This window comes from Leptonotus elevatus, chromosome 10, assembly GCF_054856555.1.
Source record: "Leptonotus elevatus isolate MCC_2025b chromosome 10, RoL_Lele_1.0, whole genome shotgun sequence".
NCBI lineage: Eukaryota > Metazoa > Chordata > Actinopteri > Syngnathiformes > Syngnathidae > Leptonotus > Leptonotus elevatus.
In genome coordinates this window covers 25297803-25315056 of record NC_141248.1, presented here as the reverse complement: position 1 = coordinate 25315056, position 17254 = coordinate 25297803, and the positions used below count along the sequence as shown (strand labels likewise).

Below are 17254 nucleotides of genomic sequence, written 5' to 3'. Positions count from 1 at the left end.
TATTCTTATAGTTTTATTTTTTAATATGTCTATCTACTGAACCAAGAATTCATATTTCATATGGAAAAAAAATACTTTATTCGCCGACCTTAATTTTCTTTCATGTACTGGCACATTAAAACCTCTGGGTATCGCTGTTTGACAGTTATATAGTACTTACGAGACGGAATGTCTATTACAATATATTAACTCGAATTATCAATACTATAATTACAGGGACAGTGATCATTCATGACCATTTTTTTAAGCAACTGATATTGTTATGTTGTAGATTATGCATAGTGACAGCACAATAATAATAATAATAATAATAATAATAATAATTTGAGGATGGGGAAGAGAGGGGGAGACTGGTGGTGACGTCACAGAAGAGACCGAGGGGCTGGCTGGTGTTTGCCGGCTGCAGCGGTCCTCGGAGTGCATGTCTTCTCATCCCTCCTCCACGAGAACACATGATGACATCTGGACCGGCGAAACCGAGCTCCTTATAACCCTTTCATATATGTCTCGTGCAATTATTGCATGTCTTCTTTTAAAAAAGTCAAATTACGTCCATTAAAAATGCTTTCCTGCTCGTCATCGTCGCTGGTGGAAGGATGCGAAAAGGAGGAGAAGGAGAAGGAGAAGGAGAAGGACGCGCGCATGCACGCGGAGGTAAAACCAACAAATTAATCATTCATTCATGAGCGCATCAAAAGCTGTTAAATGCTTTACATGGGAGGCAACGGACGTGAATGAAGACAATGCTTACCGAACAAAATGTGATGGAGGAGGATTTCTTGTTGTGATTTACGACCTCATCTCACCGGCCGGCTTTTTCTGGCTTTCAGGACCCCTCCCTAAATGAATGTGCCCACTCAGCACATTTGCACACATGCATTACATATCCACGCATACACTTTTTGTATAACAACAGGACTCCCGTGTGTTTAAAATTTGACTTATAAGGATCCTTTGGGGGAAAAAAACAAAAAACAGCAGAACGCTAACATGCTAATGTTTGCTAGCCAAGTAGCGCTTGACCCTGGCGGGAAGTGACAAGTCATCACCATGACAAACATGAAGACCGATCTGGGATGCAGGTTGTCAGGGCAACGGCTAACGAAGGCTCGTGGTTAGAGGTCATTCGGAGAGATGCACGTGTGAAGCGAGCACGTAACATTTTTCATTCAATGGTCGGAACATTGGAGGTTTGTTACAATTATAACATTAAATGTTTGTATTGTTGTCAAATGTTCGTAACAGGATTTTTGCGAGATTGGATATTTGCAACGTTGATAGTGTTTAAGGGGACAGTGTGTAGAATGATTTGCCATCTAGTGGTGAAGAAATAGAATAGCATTTTGTAGCCACACTTTGCAAGCCGACTATCAATTACTATGTTTGCTAAGTTCTTCTCTTTCAGCCGAAAGTAATAACAGGGTTTTTAAAATGAAAATTGAAAAATGTTTGGAAGAATGAACGCAACATCAAACGTGGGTCATGTGCTCAACGTGTCCCTTTGCTAATGGTAGCCGTTAGCGTGAGAGGCGGCAGGTAGATGAGTCTCAAAAAGTGGGCCAAGTGCTTCCTGCTGCTGCTGGGGGCGAGAAAGTGAATGTGAGCGAGGATGTTTCACCTCGCCATGATGCTGTCAGCTTCACGTAGCGTCACACCGACACGTTAGCTAGCTCACACTTGCGTTTAGCTGGAGATGACGTCGTGTAACGCTGCGTAACATCATAACGTCGTCAATGTTGTGCAACATTGACACAAATAAGTTGTAAGTGGTTAAGAAGAGTATTTTGTGTAATGGCGTGTAACATTGTCCAACATGTAGCACAACCCTGCGAGTTAGTCGTAACAGAGCAATTGAATTTCACATTATCGAATGTGTCGCGTTCTCCAGCATTTTGCAACATGTAATTAGTTGTGATGTTGTGTGACATCTAACGTTGTGTAACGCTTGCGTCCCGCAGTGCAGCAGACTGACGGAGCAGAGGGACGAGGCCGAGAGACAACTCAAGCGCATCAAGAGGGGTGAGGCTCACTCCCCAAAATCTTATCTTACCCCCAATGCTAACAGGCTAGGCTAAAGGCGGTTAACAAAACACACACGCACACACAAACTCGTGCACGTGCACGCGCACGCACACATTGTGCCAACAATAGGCTAGTTGAGACCCTAACATGCACACACCTCCTTGAGGGGGTGGGGGCGTGACCTAGTATAGTGGTTACCGCGGTGACGGCAGGTTTAGCGAGTCCGTTTTAGACTCGTTCCTGTTCCTATCATGACGATCCACACAGGTAAGAATATAGTGATTCTATTTTTACTTTAAAACAATCACCAGCGCTGTCTGAGAAATAGATTTTGTCGCTTATGTAGACGGGCTACAAAAATGCTAATTAGAGTTGAGATTGTGAAGTAAATTTACATATAAGATAAGAATTAAGGGACTTAAAAGGGTTTATGTTAATTCCGTTTTGCAAAACACGTCATACTAAATACTTTCAGTGGTGATATTGAGGACGCTTGCTGTGAGGCGGGAAGGAGTTGGCTGGGGTCGTCAACGGGGTGGCGGCCCCGAGTCAGTCAGCCACTCGCTGAAAATTGACAAGACATCAATCATCCGGCTTGAAAAAAGTCTTTTTGCACTCAATCGGGTTCAATCCAAAATTTAGGACCATTTCAACAGTATTAGGAATCAATCTTTTGGTTTACATACTGGTTGAAACATTTTGATAAGATCTAGAAATCAATTTTAATTCACATCATTTTTCGCTAAGGCTGTGAAATGGATCAAAATTCAATTTTGATTATTACCCTCCACGATTACAAAATTAGCATCATCATTAAAAGAACGATTATTAATACTAGGACTGCTACGAGTCCTCGCCATTTCTGCCTCGGATACCCGCTGACATAGTCGTAGTCAAGCTAATGGCAGCATGCATGACAGTGCGCGCGGCTAACGCTGACAGAAACCCAATTTCAAAATAAACCTTACCTTAGCAAGTAGTATGTGGAGAGGAATGCATTGTGGCGCTGCGTGTCGCCGCAGTTTAAGGGCTGACGACGCGCTCGTCTATTCGGAGTTTATGAACTACGGCGGTAGAAACGCGACAGACGTCAGTAACACGACTTCGTCCTCCAGTTAAGAGCGCTAGACATATTTATGCTGACATTGTATTGTACGGCGCCTCTTGCCAGCGTTTAGCGGCGACTGCTAGCTAGCAGCGGGCGACCAGCAGCAAGCAGCAAGCTAGCCGCGCTAGCTAGCAGCGGTAAAGTGCTCCAGCCGTCCGATGACTTCTCAAAGGCATGAATACTACAAACCGTAGACAGCTGGGGTTAAGCTTCACCGCGAGCGCGACCCTCGTGAGGATTAGCGCTTTCGAATTGAGCGTGAGCGTGAGCTTTGCCCAGACAGGGTGAGGGGTTAAAAGGTGTTTGTGGTAAAAATACCTCGGCTGGACTCACTTCTCGCGTGCTGAATTATTGAGGCGGGAAGAGTTGAATAATTGACGGCGCTAACAGCACGGCGGCGGCGCGCATGAATAAATGACGGCCAAGCGAGCGGATGACACGACAGCAAGTCAGCGCGACTTCACTTTTGTCACACAACAAATCAACTTTCTCCACTGTTGGACTTGTTGTGTTTCATTCTTTACATCTCAGGTCAAAAAGGTCATAAAGAGCACTTGGGGCGGTGTCCGTAAATTCAAATGCCTTATAGCGCTTGTCTCTTTGAGGCCCCGCCCCCTGTGAGTCGTCTGTGCTGTGATTGGGCAAAATCATCAAATCCATCCACTTTTACAGGTGTGGCTTATCAAGATGCTTAATAGCATGCAGGATATTTGCACATTTAATAATTCTTCTTTAGCTGCCCGTGCACATTAAAAGGCGGCTGTAAAATGTGCAGTTTTGCTGTACTGTGTTAATGTGGCAAAGGAGAAGTGCGTGCTCACAAACGGGATGGAGAAACAGCTCAATTGCAATTTTCAGTCAATGTCACTTCTTGTAACTTTTATTAAATTGTATATAATTAATATGTGAGCATGACGGTGCTTCAATGCACATTTCATATAAATGTGGATATTTTTGTACCAGTTTCTATATGATTAACAATTATATACGCTTGACAAGATTTGAACTTGACTTGAACGTGAATTTATTTGAGTCGGTTCATTAATGAAATCACAATTAGTATCATTTGAATGAGAGTTGAACAGTTTAAATGTGATGTTTTTAACAAATGACAATAAATAACATTTGCGGCTCATTTAATAGTTTAGAACATAAAACGTTGAAATGCGGGACACAATCGAGTGAATTGAACACCAAATTGGAGGTCAATTCAAAGAAAGAAGACATTTCAAAGTACAGTAAACGTGATTTGGGCAACACACGGAATGACCTCACGAGACTTCAATTGAAGTTATTATGCAACAAAATGATGCGAGACGCATTTAAATACGAGGAAGGACAAACAACTTTTAAAGCAACGGCGACGCAAATGCGCAAGAGGAAACCATCTCAGGTGGAGCAATTTCTCTGAGTTTGCCAAATTCCGCACGAATCCTTTTGTCAACAACACAGTGCAAATGTTTAACAGACCAAAGTCAATCTTGTTCATGCCCAAAACTTCAATGACACGTCAATATGAACCTCCTCTTTCTTTGTTGACAATGTGATGAAACTGAACAACAACATGTCGGCTGACAGGAAGTGCATGTAAAAAACAACAACAACAACGTCGTTAGTGGACGGGAAGAACATCAACGCGAAAGGAAAGAAGCTCACAAAGTGGATCAATCCTCTCTGAAAGCATCTCCACTCTGGGCGTGCGTGCGTGCGTGCGTGCGTGCGTGTGTGCTGACGTGTGCGCGTGCGTGTCAGTGTCTCAGATGGTGATCGAGGAGGTGAGCGTTCTGCAGACTCAGCTGGAGATCGAGAAGTCGTGTCGGGAGAACGCCGAGGCGCTCGCCACCAAGGTCCGCCCGCCTGTCTGCATCATCCTCGGCGGGATTAGCCGCCGTTTGCGTTCTCAGTGTGACTGCGGATGACAATTTATGCTGCGTCAGCAAAACAAAACAAAAACAAAAAACTGCATCCACTATTCGCCACTCACGTGAAATCAGGGATGGGCACGTTTTTGTGCTCAAAGTCAAATATGAACAAAATACTTGTAGTAATTAAAATGTGTACATGAAATATAACATATTTTTATTATTATTATTATAACTTAATAATCATTGTATTATTATTATATTATATATTATTATTATTTTATATTATAATATAATTTTTAATAATTCATGAATTATTTTTTATGTATTTAATTTGACCAATTATTTAATCAAATATTACAATTATAAAATACTGTACGCATAAATGATAAATTGAAAAAAAAAGGCTTGTGTAAAATTGATTTTAGTGTTTGTATTATCAAATAATAACACATTCATAAATGTGAAAAAAATATACATATTTAAAAACATTTATTCATTGAAAACTGCAAAAATATTTATTTTAAGAATTTTCAAAAAACTAATGAAATTCTAAATGTACAGATTTTGTAAAATGAATTAACAAATTAATGAATGAGGTAAAATAAATGTAAAACATGTCAACTGTAATCATACTGCTCAATACCATTCAAATACGCCCTCTAGTGGCTGTATGCGGTATCATGACGACATCAGCGCAATCGGATTGGACGCAAACGTGTCTTGAAGTGACGTTGATTGACACCTGTTCTGCCCCGCCCCCCACTCCCGACAGCTGAACAGCGAAAACAGGAAGTTGAAGTACCTAAGCCTGTCGTCACGAGCGCCGTGTCTGGACGAGCTGCTTCCCGGCATCTCCGACTGCGTCGCCGTGGAGACAGACGACGGCGAGATGGCCCACGACGATGAGGACGACGCGGCGCCCGACGTCTTCGAGCGCTACCGGCAGCAGGTCAAAGGTAATGCACCAGATCTGCGAGAAAATAGGGGACTCAAGTATCGGGACAAACAGATAAATGATATGTTGACGAAAATATCAGGACAAGTGAAAACAACATGTGGACAAAAGTAATGGGACACACAGGAAGTGGAAAGAAAACGTAGACATTACTATGCATGTGTGTGCGTGCGTGTGTGTGTGTTCAGAACTGCGAGAGGCGGTGAGCACCCTGTTGGAAGAAAAGAAGAACTTCCTGTGCCAGATTGACGACCAACAGAGAAGAATCGACGAGCTCATCGATAAGGTGGGCCTCTTTATCCTCGTCTTTTTGGGGTTTTTCTTTCAACATAACGCAGAAGCTTGATTTGGACTCAACCACGGCAGTCGGCGCGAGACGAGAAAGACGCCAAGGAACTCCGCCACGCCATGGAGCGGCACAGCAAAACCATCGAGAGCTTCAACAGAGGTGAGGGGCTGGCGAATGCTCGCTTTTGGCCGACAGGTGGCAAATGCATTTTCCATTTGGCAACACGAAATTTGGCAGGCGTGCTCCGTCAAAACGGATTTTGCGGGGCGGAAGGCCGGCTGGCTAACGGGTGTTTGTGCGTGGCTAGTGTCGGCCATGGCGACGCGGGAGTACGAGGACATGAAGGGGCAACTGGATTTGGAGCAGAGCCTTCGCGTCAAAGCTGAGACGTACGCGCACCAGGTTCGAAAAACACCAAAAGCACAAAACGGTGCAATAATTGCAAATTCAATGTTCACACGAAAAGTGCGAAATGAAACCGAGCTCAATATTTGTGAAAAGGCATCTGTGCAATTCCGCCACACTGTAACATCACAATATGGCTCATTTACATAATCCCGCCCCAAATACATTTCTCAAATAATGACTTGACAGACAGACCATACAAACAACTTTTACGATAACTACAAAAGAGCCAAAAGGTAAACAAAGATGCAGTTTTAGCAATTAGCATTAGCTTGTGATAAGAACGTTATAATAATGTTCAACTTGCTCCACATCTCAACATTAATTAAGTAGTGCCTTGAGATACGAGCGACTCGATTTACGGGGTTTTCGTGACATGAGTTGCTGTTATGCAGATTTTTCGCTTGATATTTGAGCGCCGTGTTGTGATTTTAAGAATGACTTGTTGGATATTTTCAATAAACCTATAGCCTCTGTTAGCTTAGTGCTAACACATAACGGCAAATGCACAGACGGGCTAACGAAACTAGCATCCATTTGTCAGTCAAAGGGTACGTGGACAATATAACAATACTCAAAGACATGTATTCTGTATAATGTACGAAGAGCGACGATTATTACTGCAGAGAAGTTAAAAAGCTGTAAAAGCATGATGTCATTATTTTGGCGCTGGTGAAACACGACCAGCATCGGCCACACTCGCTTGACTGACGAAACGCTGCAGTAAAGCGCCGGGCGCAGACGGTTTGTCTGCAGATTGGCCGCGCTAACAGCTAACGGCTCGTGTGTGCGTGCGCGGGGCAGATGCTGGTGAAGCAGAAGGAGGCCAATCGCCAGAGCGCGCTGCTGCTGCAGAACGCCGAGCCAACCCTGCAGCTGCTCAGCGCCTTGGAGGAGGTCGCCGCCCTCACCAAGACGCTGGAGGACGGACGGCTGCAGCATCAGCAACAGGTAACGATGAACACCTTTACGTCTGTAATTGCTTCCAATTGTCAACGTGCTACACAAACAAGTGAGATGATGTGGTTGCATATGTGTACACACCCTCTTGTATTTGGGGCTGTGTTTAGAATTGACCAGTTATGTTAAATGGGGGTCCAGTCCTGATGACCTATCTATATGTGTGTGTGTGTGTGTGCGTGCGTGTGTGTGTGTGCGTAGGTGTGTGAGCTGCAGGCCGAGCTGGACGACAGCGCCGCAAAGAAGAATCTGGAGAGTCTTCAGAGACAAGTGGAGCTGCTGGAGGAGGAGAAGAAAAACTTGGAGGGACGACTGGAACACGCGGAGAAGGACAACCAACAGCTGCAAACGCAACGTAGGTACAAACACACACAAGCTAACAAGCTTAGCATCTGTAACCTATATATGTCCTGTGGTAGACGTGTGTCTTATGTACTGTGTAGTATGTCCTCTGTTCTGTCTTCTAAATATTGTGATCTATGTCCTGTGTCTTATGTACACCGTTCTGTGCAATTTTACGTTTATAAATTGTTAGATGTTCCGAGATCCGTGTCCCGCATCCTATGTTTGATGGGCTACTGCATAGGTGTCAAACTCCGGTCCTGGGGGGGCCGCAGTCTTGCAGGTTTTGGAGGTTTGGAGCTGCTTCCAATCAGCAGGATCGTTATCAGGCTTATGCAGAGCTTGCTGATGAGCTGATCATATATCAGCTGTGTTGGAGAAGGGAAACATCCAAAACCTGCAGCACTCCAGCCCTCGAGGAACCGGAGTTTGACACCTCTGGGCTACTGGATGCTGTATGTCCAGGAAATGTTTTCTATGATACGCTTGCAAGATGCTCTGTGGCCATGCCTATGTTCTACCTACTGTTTGTTCCATGGTCTATGGACTATAGTCCAAGTCTCGGCCTTATGTCTTTGTACATTGTCCTGTGGTCTACGTTCTGTGTTCCGTCTCAGATGTTTTCAGCACACAACCAAGAGCAGATGTCATCTTCTTCTTCTTGTCGTTCGCAGTCCAGCTGCTCCAGAGGGTCGCCATGACTACCGACACTCCACCCCCTCCACCGCCCCCTCTACCGCCCCCTCCCCCCGCTGCTCCAATGGCTCCGAGTGTAGCCTCGCCACCGGCGCCCCTCCCTCAACCCCCACCCCCGCCCCCTCCGCCGCCGCCACCGCCTCCCCCTCCTCCACCTCCCCCGTCCAGATGCAACCCCCTCAGGTGAGGCGCACCCGTGATGTTTGTCCTCCAGTAGCACACCAACCAATTACAGTCGTACAGTGACTGTTGCCAGGCAGAATCTGTAGACTCGTTGACTTTAAAGCTCTCATGTTGTGTTTTGAATTGATCAAAACTCATGTTGGAATTTCTCATGTTGTAGTCCAAGTTGGCGCTCCTGGAACTCGTGTCGTAGTTCACACTCTGGGCTCTTAGGTTGTCGTTGCGTTTTTAGGCTCCATGTATTTAGACTGTTGCGTCTTAGCAATCAAATCCTTGTTGACTCTCAAGGCTCTCGTCATAGTTGAATTTATCATCCGTCTTGTCTTAATGGACTCTGTAGCTTCTCATGCCGTCGTTACATACGTCTCCCGGCTCTTAATGGCGAGGTGTCAGTGATTTTCACATCGACGTGAAGCTCGGCTCAAAGTGTCGCACATGTTTCCAAAGTAACATAATTGCATTTGAGTGTTAGTAAAACGTCATTGATTGATTTCAAACTTCTTCAGTTCTCTGATCGCCATCATGAGGAAGTCGTCCAAAGGATCCAAAACGTCAGCGAAGGTGGAGCAGCCGGCGGGTAACGGCCATTTTTTTCCTGTGATGAACAAGCTAGTACGCTAGTATATGCTAACTAACGTTTTTACATCTTTTAGCGACTGATGCCACGAGCTAATGTTAGCAGAAGCTAACTAATTATGTCTTTTTACCATCTGATGATGATGTTAGCTAATGTTAGCGCATGTTAACTGATTGAAATGTGTTTTTAGCATCTGATGTGAAGTAGCTCGATAGAACATGCTAGCGTTTGAACGTTTGTTTGTTTTTTAGCTTCTGATGATGCCGTGAAGGTGAAGGCCGTCAACGAAATGATGGAGCGCATCAAACACGGCGTGGTGCTACGGCCCGTTAAGAGTCAGGACAGCAAGGTCAGGATTTGTGTTGCTTGTGAGCATTTTTGCCGCTTTTCTAATATGATGCCAACGTTCTTTCCCTGTTCAACATTCACAAAATGTCATTTTGTCTCCCCTCAAACCCAAACTTGAATAACGCAGCAGAGGGTTGCCGTCAAAGTGAGTACGTTGACATACGCTCACATTAAGTAAGTAAAGTAGTCAATTGTTTGTTTTGTGGTCAGCAACCTCCAGCAAGCGAGGAGAAATCTCAGGAGAGCGCCATGGACGAACTTAAAGGCATCCTGGTACAACGCCTTCGTACATGTCCAAACACGCGCACACAAACAAACAAACAACCGGCTTTGTCTCCACCTCCAGGAAACAGTAAAGCGCAGTCCCAGTCGAGGATCCCAGGAGGCGCCGTCGCCAACGGGGAAGAAGGACAGCGAGCTGGAAGTTATTCTGAGAAGACGTCGCAACAAGGCGGGAGAGGCCGGATCTGGAGGTACGACCGCTCCAAACGAGTGGAGTTCGCTCTGGTATCGTCGTCGACTCCTGGTTGACTCTTCGAGACTCTTGCAGTTGACTCATGCCAGCTCTCACGCCACAGTTGTCGGCTCTCAAATGACGGGCGACTCGTTTGGCTCGCGTCATAGTTGACTCTGCGTCATGTCTATTTGACTTTTGTCTTACGTTACAGTTGACTCACTCGACTCTTGCAGTTGACACTCTTGGCTCTCATGTTGTCATTCGTTCCATTTGCTCCGTGTCGTTGTTGGCTCTCACCTCATTACATTTGAACAGAGTGGACTTCAATAAATTGAGTGATGATGTTTAATACGTTTTATGCGGAGCTGACTGACTCGGCCGGTGGGTCGAAACAAGGTCCCGCCACCAGTGATCAGAAAACCACGGCGGCGTCACACTGACAATTGAGCACGCTAACTTTACGCCAATTTCACGCTTCAGGCTATGTCATGTGACCTGCAGTGTCAGCACGCCTTCAGTAGAGGGCGGCCAAAGTCAGGTCATGTCATTGGTTGATTGACGTTTTCACAGGGAACGTTCGAACCGACCCCGGTTCGACCTCATTCACTCTATAAATTATTAGAGCAGTACATTCAAACCCGATTGGATGCTGTCACTCACATGGACGATGGAAAATGCTAATTAATTTCTCTCGGCACTCATTTCGCACTTGATGCTTCAATACGTTCTCACCTTGTGGATGACTCTTTAGCCTCTCAAATCGTAGTTGACTCTCTTGGCTCTCACCTGAGAGTCGACTCTCGAGGCTCTCATGACTCTTCCTGACTATGCTATAATGTGGTTGAGTCTCAGAACTCTCATTTGATCATCTCCTCGTTGACTCTTTGCTTTACTGCCTCATGTTGCCGTGTGGCAATTGACTCTTGTGTTCACTTTGTTCTCGGTCAGATGAGCGTGACGGTCATCTGAGTCACGTGTCGTCCTGCGACAGCCTGAATGGGAGACGCGCCAGCAGCGAGTCGGGCAAAGATCCGGACGGTTCCGTCACGCCATCCAACCCCGCGGTGGCCCCACGGGCGGTTGGGGAGAGGCGAGGATCCGGTCCGGGACCCGCGGTGGCGAGGAGGAGGAGCTCGGACAAATCGCGAACCTGTCAGGAAAGACGATCCGGCTCCTCCGTGTCGGAAAAAGACACGGCCGACTCTCCTGTCGGAAACGGCTGCCAGCACAGGTGGACGACCGAAGCTTGTCTTTTATGAATTCTTCCGAATTGAATTCTTCTGTCCAGTATTCTTTTGTGAAACGTCTTCACCAACTAACAAGAGTCCCGTTTAACTTTTGCAATTTGATTCTATAATCCTCGATTAACCTGTGACTTGTTTCCGCTCCACAGTGTCACAGAGGACGTCACCGCTGCAATGGCGCCCGTCCAGTCTAATGGTGTTGACCACATTGAGGATGCGCATGCTGCCATCTTTGTTGTGGGTGACATGAATGGCGGCGACGCTGAGGGCGACAGCCAGGGGGCGCTCTGAGGATATTTGCCTAATATGCACGTTTAAATCACAAACAATGCACAGCCGCTGTACCGTTTTTACAACAGTCATGTGAGGTTTTGCTCGGGTTCATGCTAGCAGGCTAACAGGCTAAAATACTAACGTGCTAGCGACCATAGCCTGTTAAGTCACATGACTGACATGATTTGAAACACATATGCAATTGAACACTTAGCAAACAATCCACAGACCGCTTTTTGTGTACAACAAACATGATTTATACTTCCTGTTAGGTATATATATATATATATACATATTATATATATAAATATACATACAGTATATATATGTTTTTTGTTACGTTATCCAAGTGGAGCTTTCTTCTTTTTTTCCCGCTGTGAGATGTATTGATGGAGGTTGACCTTTTTTTTGGTTGCACGAATGACGTCTTTGTCTCACTTTGTGTCGGATTACGTTAAAAAAATACACACAGATTTTTGGTATTGTGAATATTAATGGAGATCGATTACATCCAGTTGGATACAAAACTAAAAAGCAGAACAAAGAAGCAAAAGATGCGAAAAGTGCATTGTTTACCATGTACTCAATGAACACTTTATCAGCTTTATCAGCTGTTAATGTTCATTTATCCACTTACTTTATATCCAAAGCCACGTCAAATATTCAAGTAGTGTTTTTGGTGCCATCTAGTGGCACACATGGACAAACCTTTTTGGGATGGCGTCAACGACTTGCAAAAAGCCTCATTTGAAACCTTGACCTTGCCTTAAAACAACAAACCCAGTCTTGAAACCCTCAATAAAATAACAAAATTAAAAAAAGACTAACTAGTGGTATGAAGCCCATTTTGAAACACTAACTGTGATTTGAAAACCAAATTAAAGTCCTAACTATTGTTTGTGACCCTAAACTCAGATCTAGAAACGTGTTTAAAGCCCCAAATCGAGTGTTAATATGCTTCGCTTTGTTTGAGACTTAAAACCCAAATTTTGAAAGCGTAACCTTCGATCTTGACGAAGGCAGATGGTGTACTGTACCTAATCAAGTGTCCACTATCGTCTTCTTTGAGGGACTTCAGTGCAGGTGATTCTCGGCAACCTCTCCTCAGGGGTAAAACCTTTTCACTCGTGAACACACACACAAAAAAAGTCGTCTTCCATCTTGCCGGGATGTCGACATTCTCTCGCTTTGATTTTATGTCCGGTTTATCTTGACACCATCCAGCAAATGATTTGATTGGTTGGACATGATGAGGGCCTCTTATGCATATCGAGACCTCCTGCAGGCCTTTTACACGCGACTCCTCCTGCCATTACGTTTTTTAACATTCACACTTTGCTTTGGGTGACTTTTGATGTTGTGTATGCGTGTGGGATATATACATTAATATATGGAGTGTTGACGTTTTATTTTATTTTTATTTTTTATGATGCATTCACATGTAACCTATTACCTATACTATCCATTTATCCATTTTCTATACCATCACTCCATTGAAATAAATTACAATGCAAACTACAATTTGTGTTGACTATTTGGGAAAAGAAAGCAAAAATTAGTAGTCAATACTCGATGTCACAGCTGTTTTCTAGTTTGTATCCACCCCCAAGTAAAGGTCATCAATACAAATGTGCTGCAAATGACACAACTCGCACATCTCGGGCTGAGGAGTCGGCATAGAAGTTTGAATACTATGATAATAAAAAATAACAAAAACGATACTAACAATAGCTCGTAGTTTAACTCAAAATAATCCTAATGAAAACACAACTTCATAATGTGAATAATAAATTACGTAAAAAAAAAATGTTAGTATGTGCGAATTTTCCGAACGTAAACAACAGTCATCAGACGTCACGTGGTTGGTCATATGACTTTCAGTTGCGCGATGACGTCACAGGCGGAAGTAAACAGCAGTCCGAGTTTAGCCGTCTGTCGAGCGTAGACTGTTGACTTTTTCAGCCGTCGTCTTTGTTTTTATTTGCTCGGTTTTTATTTTATATTTCATTGTAACGAAATCGAGATGAGGAACATTGTGATATTTGCTGTCACGCTGAGCATGTTGGCAGTTGTAGTTTTTACCGACAGGCAGCACGACTGGAAGAGAATCAACAAAGTAAAGGTGAGAATGAAACTTATTTATTTATTTATTTATTTATTTATTTATTTATTTATTTGTTCAGCCCCTCTTGTAAACTCAATCAACATATTGTAGGCTTAAACGTGTACATGATTATTTTTGTTTTGCGTGTTTGTTTGTTTCCCAACATTGAATTTGAGTGTACGTGATAAATTGTCTTTCTTTCCGTGTGCAGGTTTCGGGTTTTGCATGGAAGAACTGCGGTAAACCGGACGCGGCGGCGGTGCTGCAGACCCTCAGCGTGTCTCCGGACCCCATCAGCATCCCCGGAGAGCTGACCGCGTCCGCGTCGGGATCCACGTCCGTCGAGCTCCTCGCGCCTCTGAGCGTCAGTACCGGACACACGCGCACACACGCGCACACACCAATGCATCTGCTCAAGAACTATTTAGTCATTTGGCTGCAACAAGAACAAAGAGTAATTGCTTTTACACGACGGACATTTTTATGAATGCGTTTTGATTTTTACAAGGTGCAATTGGCTGCATTTGCCTACAAAGCTAAATGTGTTCCTGGTGGGAGTTTTCCATGAACGACTTATTTTTCTTGACCACGTCTTCCTCTTCGGACACTGCGGACACACTTTGGACTTCAACAGTCTTTTATTGCGACAATTCAGCAGGATGAAACCAAGCACAACAGTCTTGCGACGCTCCTGTGAAGCGTTAAAGTTGAAGCCTGACTTGGAAGTTTCGTTTGAAATCACCCAAATCTCGACTTGAACCCTGAAGTTTTCTTTTAAAATTCTAAACCTGTGTTGATTTGAGGGCCTAATCTTGTTTTCGAAGCCTCCTGTGACAAGCAAATCCTGACTTGAAACCCTAACTGTTATTTGAACCCCCCACCCAGCCTTGGAACTTCAATTTAAAGTTCCAAATCATTTTTGTTCAAAACCCTAACCCCGTCTTTTAAGTCCTACTTTCAAATCCCAACGCAAGCTTGATATCTTTGAAATCTTAATCCAGGCTCCAACCTCAAATTTGAGGCCTTGTTCGAACCTCGACGCTCAGGAGTTCATGTGACACTTGTGTGTGATGGCGCCATAAAAAATGGAACAAGTCATTTGGCAGGTCGTCACGGTAACAATCAGTCAATGAAAGTCAATTTGATGGCCACCATACAAAGTGAAATGCCTTGAAATGTGACTTTGAGCAAGGAAACGCGTGACAGGAAATGCGTGCGTGTAAACTTCCTGGCGGCGTTTGTTTGTGTGACCCGACCAGGTGAACGTAACTTTGGAGAAGGAGCTGGCAGGTTTTTGGGTGACGATTCCGTGCGTGGACCAGCTGGGGAGTTGTCACTATGCCGACGCCTGCGACATTTTGAACCGGCTGATCCCGCCTGGCCAAGACTGCCCCGAACCGCTACACACCTACGGGCTGCCCTGTCACTGCCCCTTTAAGCCTGTAAGTGGCGCTTCGCACTCCGCACCAAACTGCATGCTTCAATTCAATACAACCCGATTAGCATTCGCACCCATTCCACCATAAAATGTGTCCTCCTCCATTCTGTTGAATTTTTCTGCATTTGTTGTACTGTTGAGTAATTTAAAAACATATATTTTTTATATGTTAATCTTTTTAATTAATTTCATTTACAGTACTTCATTTGTTAATAAAATGTTCAAATAATCTATACTGTGGTTTGAAATGACAATGACAAAAAAAAGATTCCAAAAAATAAGCTACCGTAATTCTTTTTGTCATATCAGTCATTCCTTCTACCAAAGCCAAAGAAGCAACGCCCTACGCACACGAGCATTCTTGCTAACTTTGTTGCTAACCAAAACAACAGCTCACAATCTTACAAACAAAATGGTGATTGATTACAAAAACTAATTCTGATTTGCTCATTTTACCCGTTCCTCAGCAGAATTGACTCCAAAGCAAATGAAAAAAAAAGCCTCTTTCCCACCCAACAACTCTTTTGCTAACCAAAACAGCAGCCCATAAAAAAAAAATTGAGCGATTCACAGGTCAGAAAACAGGCTCAGGTTTGGTGTCACTTGTTGCTAAGCAGAATGTGAAATGTCAAACCATACTTTTTTAGCCAATCAACCAATTTGCAAGGCCAGTGGGATGCATTTCAATGATGACTCTGTATGAAATGTAAATGTTGTGTTTGTTGTTTTTGAGGGCTCGTACGCATTGCCTGAGTCAGACTTCTTCCTGCCCTTCATGGACGTTCCGTCGTGGCTCACTAACGGAGAGTATCGTCTTCAGGGGGTCGTGGGGGGCGGCGGCGAGGAGCTGGGCTGCCTCAAGGTGGCGCTGGCCCTCCACTCGGAATAAACGCACAACAAGCTCATTTGGAAAAGAACAATAATGCAAGTTTCTTTGCTTCATACATGATTCTGGTTTTACCCAACATGTGTTAACTATAAAGAGCACTAATGTGTGTTTTTATTAGTTATAGACGTGTTTTACAACTGCAATGGCCTTATATTCTTTGTTTTTTTCCATTAACAAATTAATCTATTTTTGTGGAATTTGGTGATTAAATAATGGAAAAGGAGGCCCATCATCACAATGAGTTAATTTACTGTTACGCATCTGGAAATGTTGCACAGTGTGCAGTTTTGTAATAAACGGGACTACATTGAAAATTTGTTCATCACTTATTTTATGGAAAAAGAACAAATCTGACAACCAAATGCACATGTAATGACAAATATTGTCCACTAGAGGGCCAACAATTGAACACGTTTGAACAATGGACATGTTTGACTTATTTTAAGTATTAAGCGGATCTCATCCTACTACTACTAACGTGTGCGCACCCCCCCCCCCCACACACACACACACACACACACACACACACACACACACACACACACACACACACACACTCTGAAAAATAAGTGCTGACGTGTGTTGGTTTGCACAGGAAGACTCACAATGACAGGAAGAATCAATGAGGGACACACACACACAAATGAACATTTTTCTTGTCTCGTGACTTATATGTGCAACACACACAAACATGTTCTTTTTAAATATCAACTTTTATAAACATGTAACGTGAAAATAACTAAGAAATTTCATGACAAACATTTTAGTAATATGTCACAAAAATGCATTGAATGCCAAAGAGAGGCAAAGTTAATGTTGTCATGTTCCTATGTACATTTAATTATGAAATGATGCATTTAACATTGTTATGTCTGTGACAAATGTGACAAGATTACATACTTAGTTTTAACAAAAAATAAACACAAGATTGTCATGTGGAAATAAGCACATTTCGCAATGTCATGCGACTCCAAACTGGTGCATTTAATGTCGTTTCCCAGCTGTGAATGTTCTCACATTAGCCCGTTGCTAGCTCGCGCCACCCACTTGTAACTGAGCACTGAGCAAAGGCTTCACCTTTGACCCCTATCTTAATGTT

The 17254-nt window shown here is 43.8% G+C and overlaps 2 protein-coding genes and 1 long non-coding RNA gene across 5 annotated transcripts; 2 read left to right on the top strand and 1 right to left on the bottom strand.

The window, feature by feature from the left end:
- Positions 1-359: 359 nt before the first annotated feature.
- Positions 360-13239, top strand: shtn3 (shootin 3). Of its 3 annotated transcripts, none has more exons than XM_086087318.1 (17): positions 360-654; positions 1959-2019; positions 4883-4977; positions 5768-5951; positions 6139-6236; positions 6317-6398; positions 6547-6641; positions 7449-7595; positions 7806-7959; positions 8621-8825; positions 9332-9402; positions 9654-9751; positions 9881-9895; positions 9961-10023; positions 10097-10223; positions 11156-11438; positions 11601-13239. In XM_086087318.1, the coding sequence occupies exons 1-17, from the start codon at positions 523-525 to the stop codon at positions 11740-11742; spliced, it is 2052 nt and encodes a 683-aa protein (XP_085943444.1). In that variant the 5' UTR covers positions 360-522; the 3' UTR covers positions 11743-13239. The 3 variants fall into 3 exon arrangements, with proteins under 3 accessions (XP_085943444.1, XP_085943443.1, XP_085943445.1); XM_086087317.1 differs by having other exon boundaries at positions 9878-9895; XM_086087319.1 differs by lacking the exon at positions 1959-2019 and having other exon boundaries at positions 9878-9895.
- LOC147167769 (uncharacterized) lies at positions 4164-12955 on the bottom strand. The gene is made up of 3 exons (XR_015096304.1): positions 12762-12955; positions 5798-5965; positions 4164-5039 (listed from the first exon to the last, which is right to left on the bottom strand). It is a non-coding gene; the product is annotated as an uncharacterized LOC147167769 (long non-coding RNA).
- A 377-nt stretch (positions 13240-13616) lies between the features above and the next one.
- On the top strand, positions 13617-16469 carry gm2a (ganglioside GM2 activator). The gene is made up of 4 exons (XM_086087238.1): positions 13617-13846; positions 14040-14192; positions 15088-15270; positions 16000-16469. The coding sequence occupies exons 1-4, from the start codon at positions 13748-13750 to the stop codon at positions 16153-16155; spliced, it is 591 nt and encodes a 196-aa protein (XP_085943364.1). The 5' UTR covers positions 13617-13747; the 3' UTR covers positions 16156-16469.
- The last annotated feature ends 785 nt before the right edge of the window (positions 16470-17254 follow it).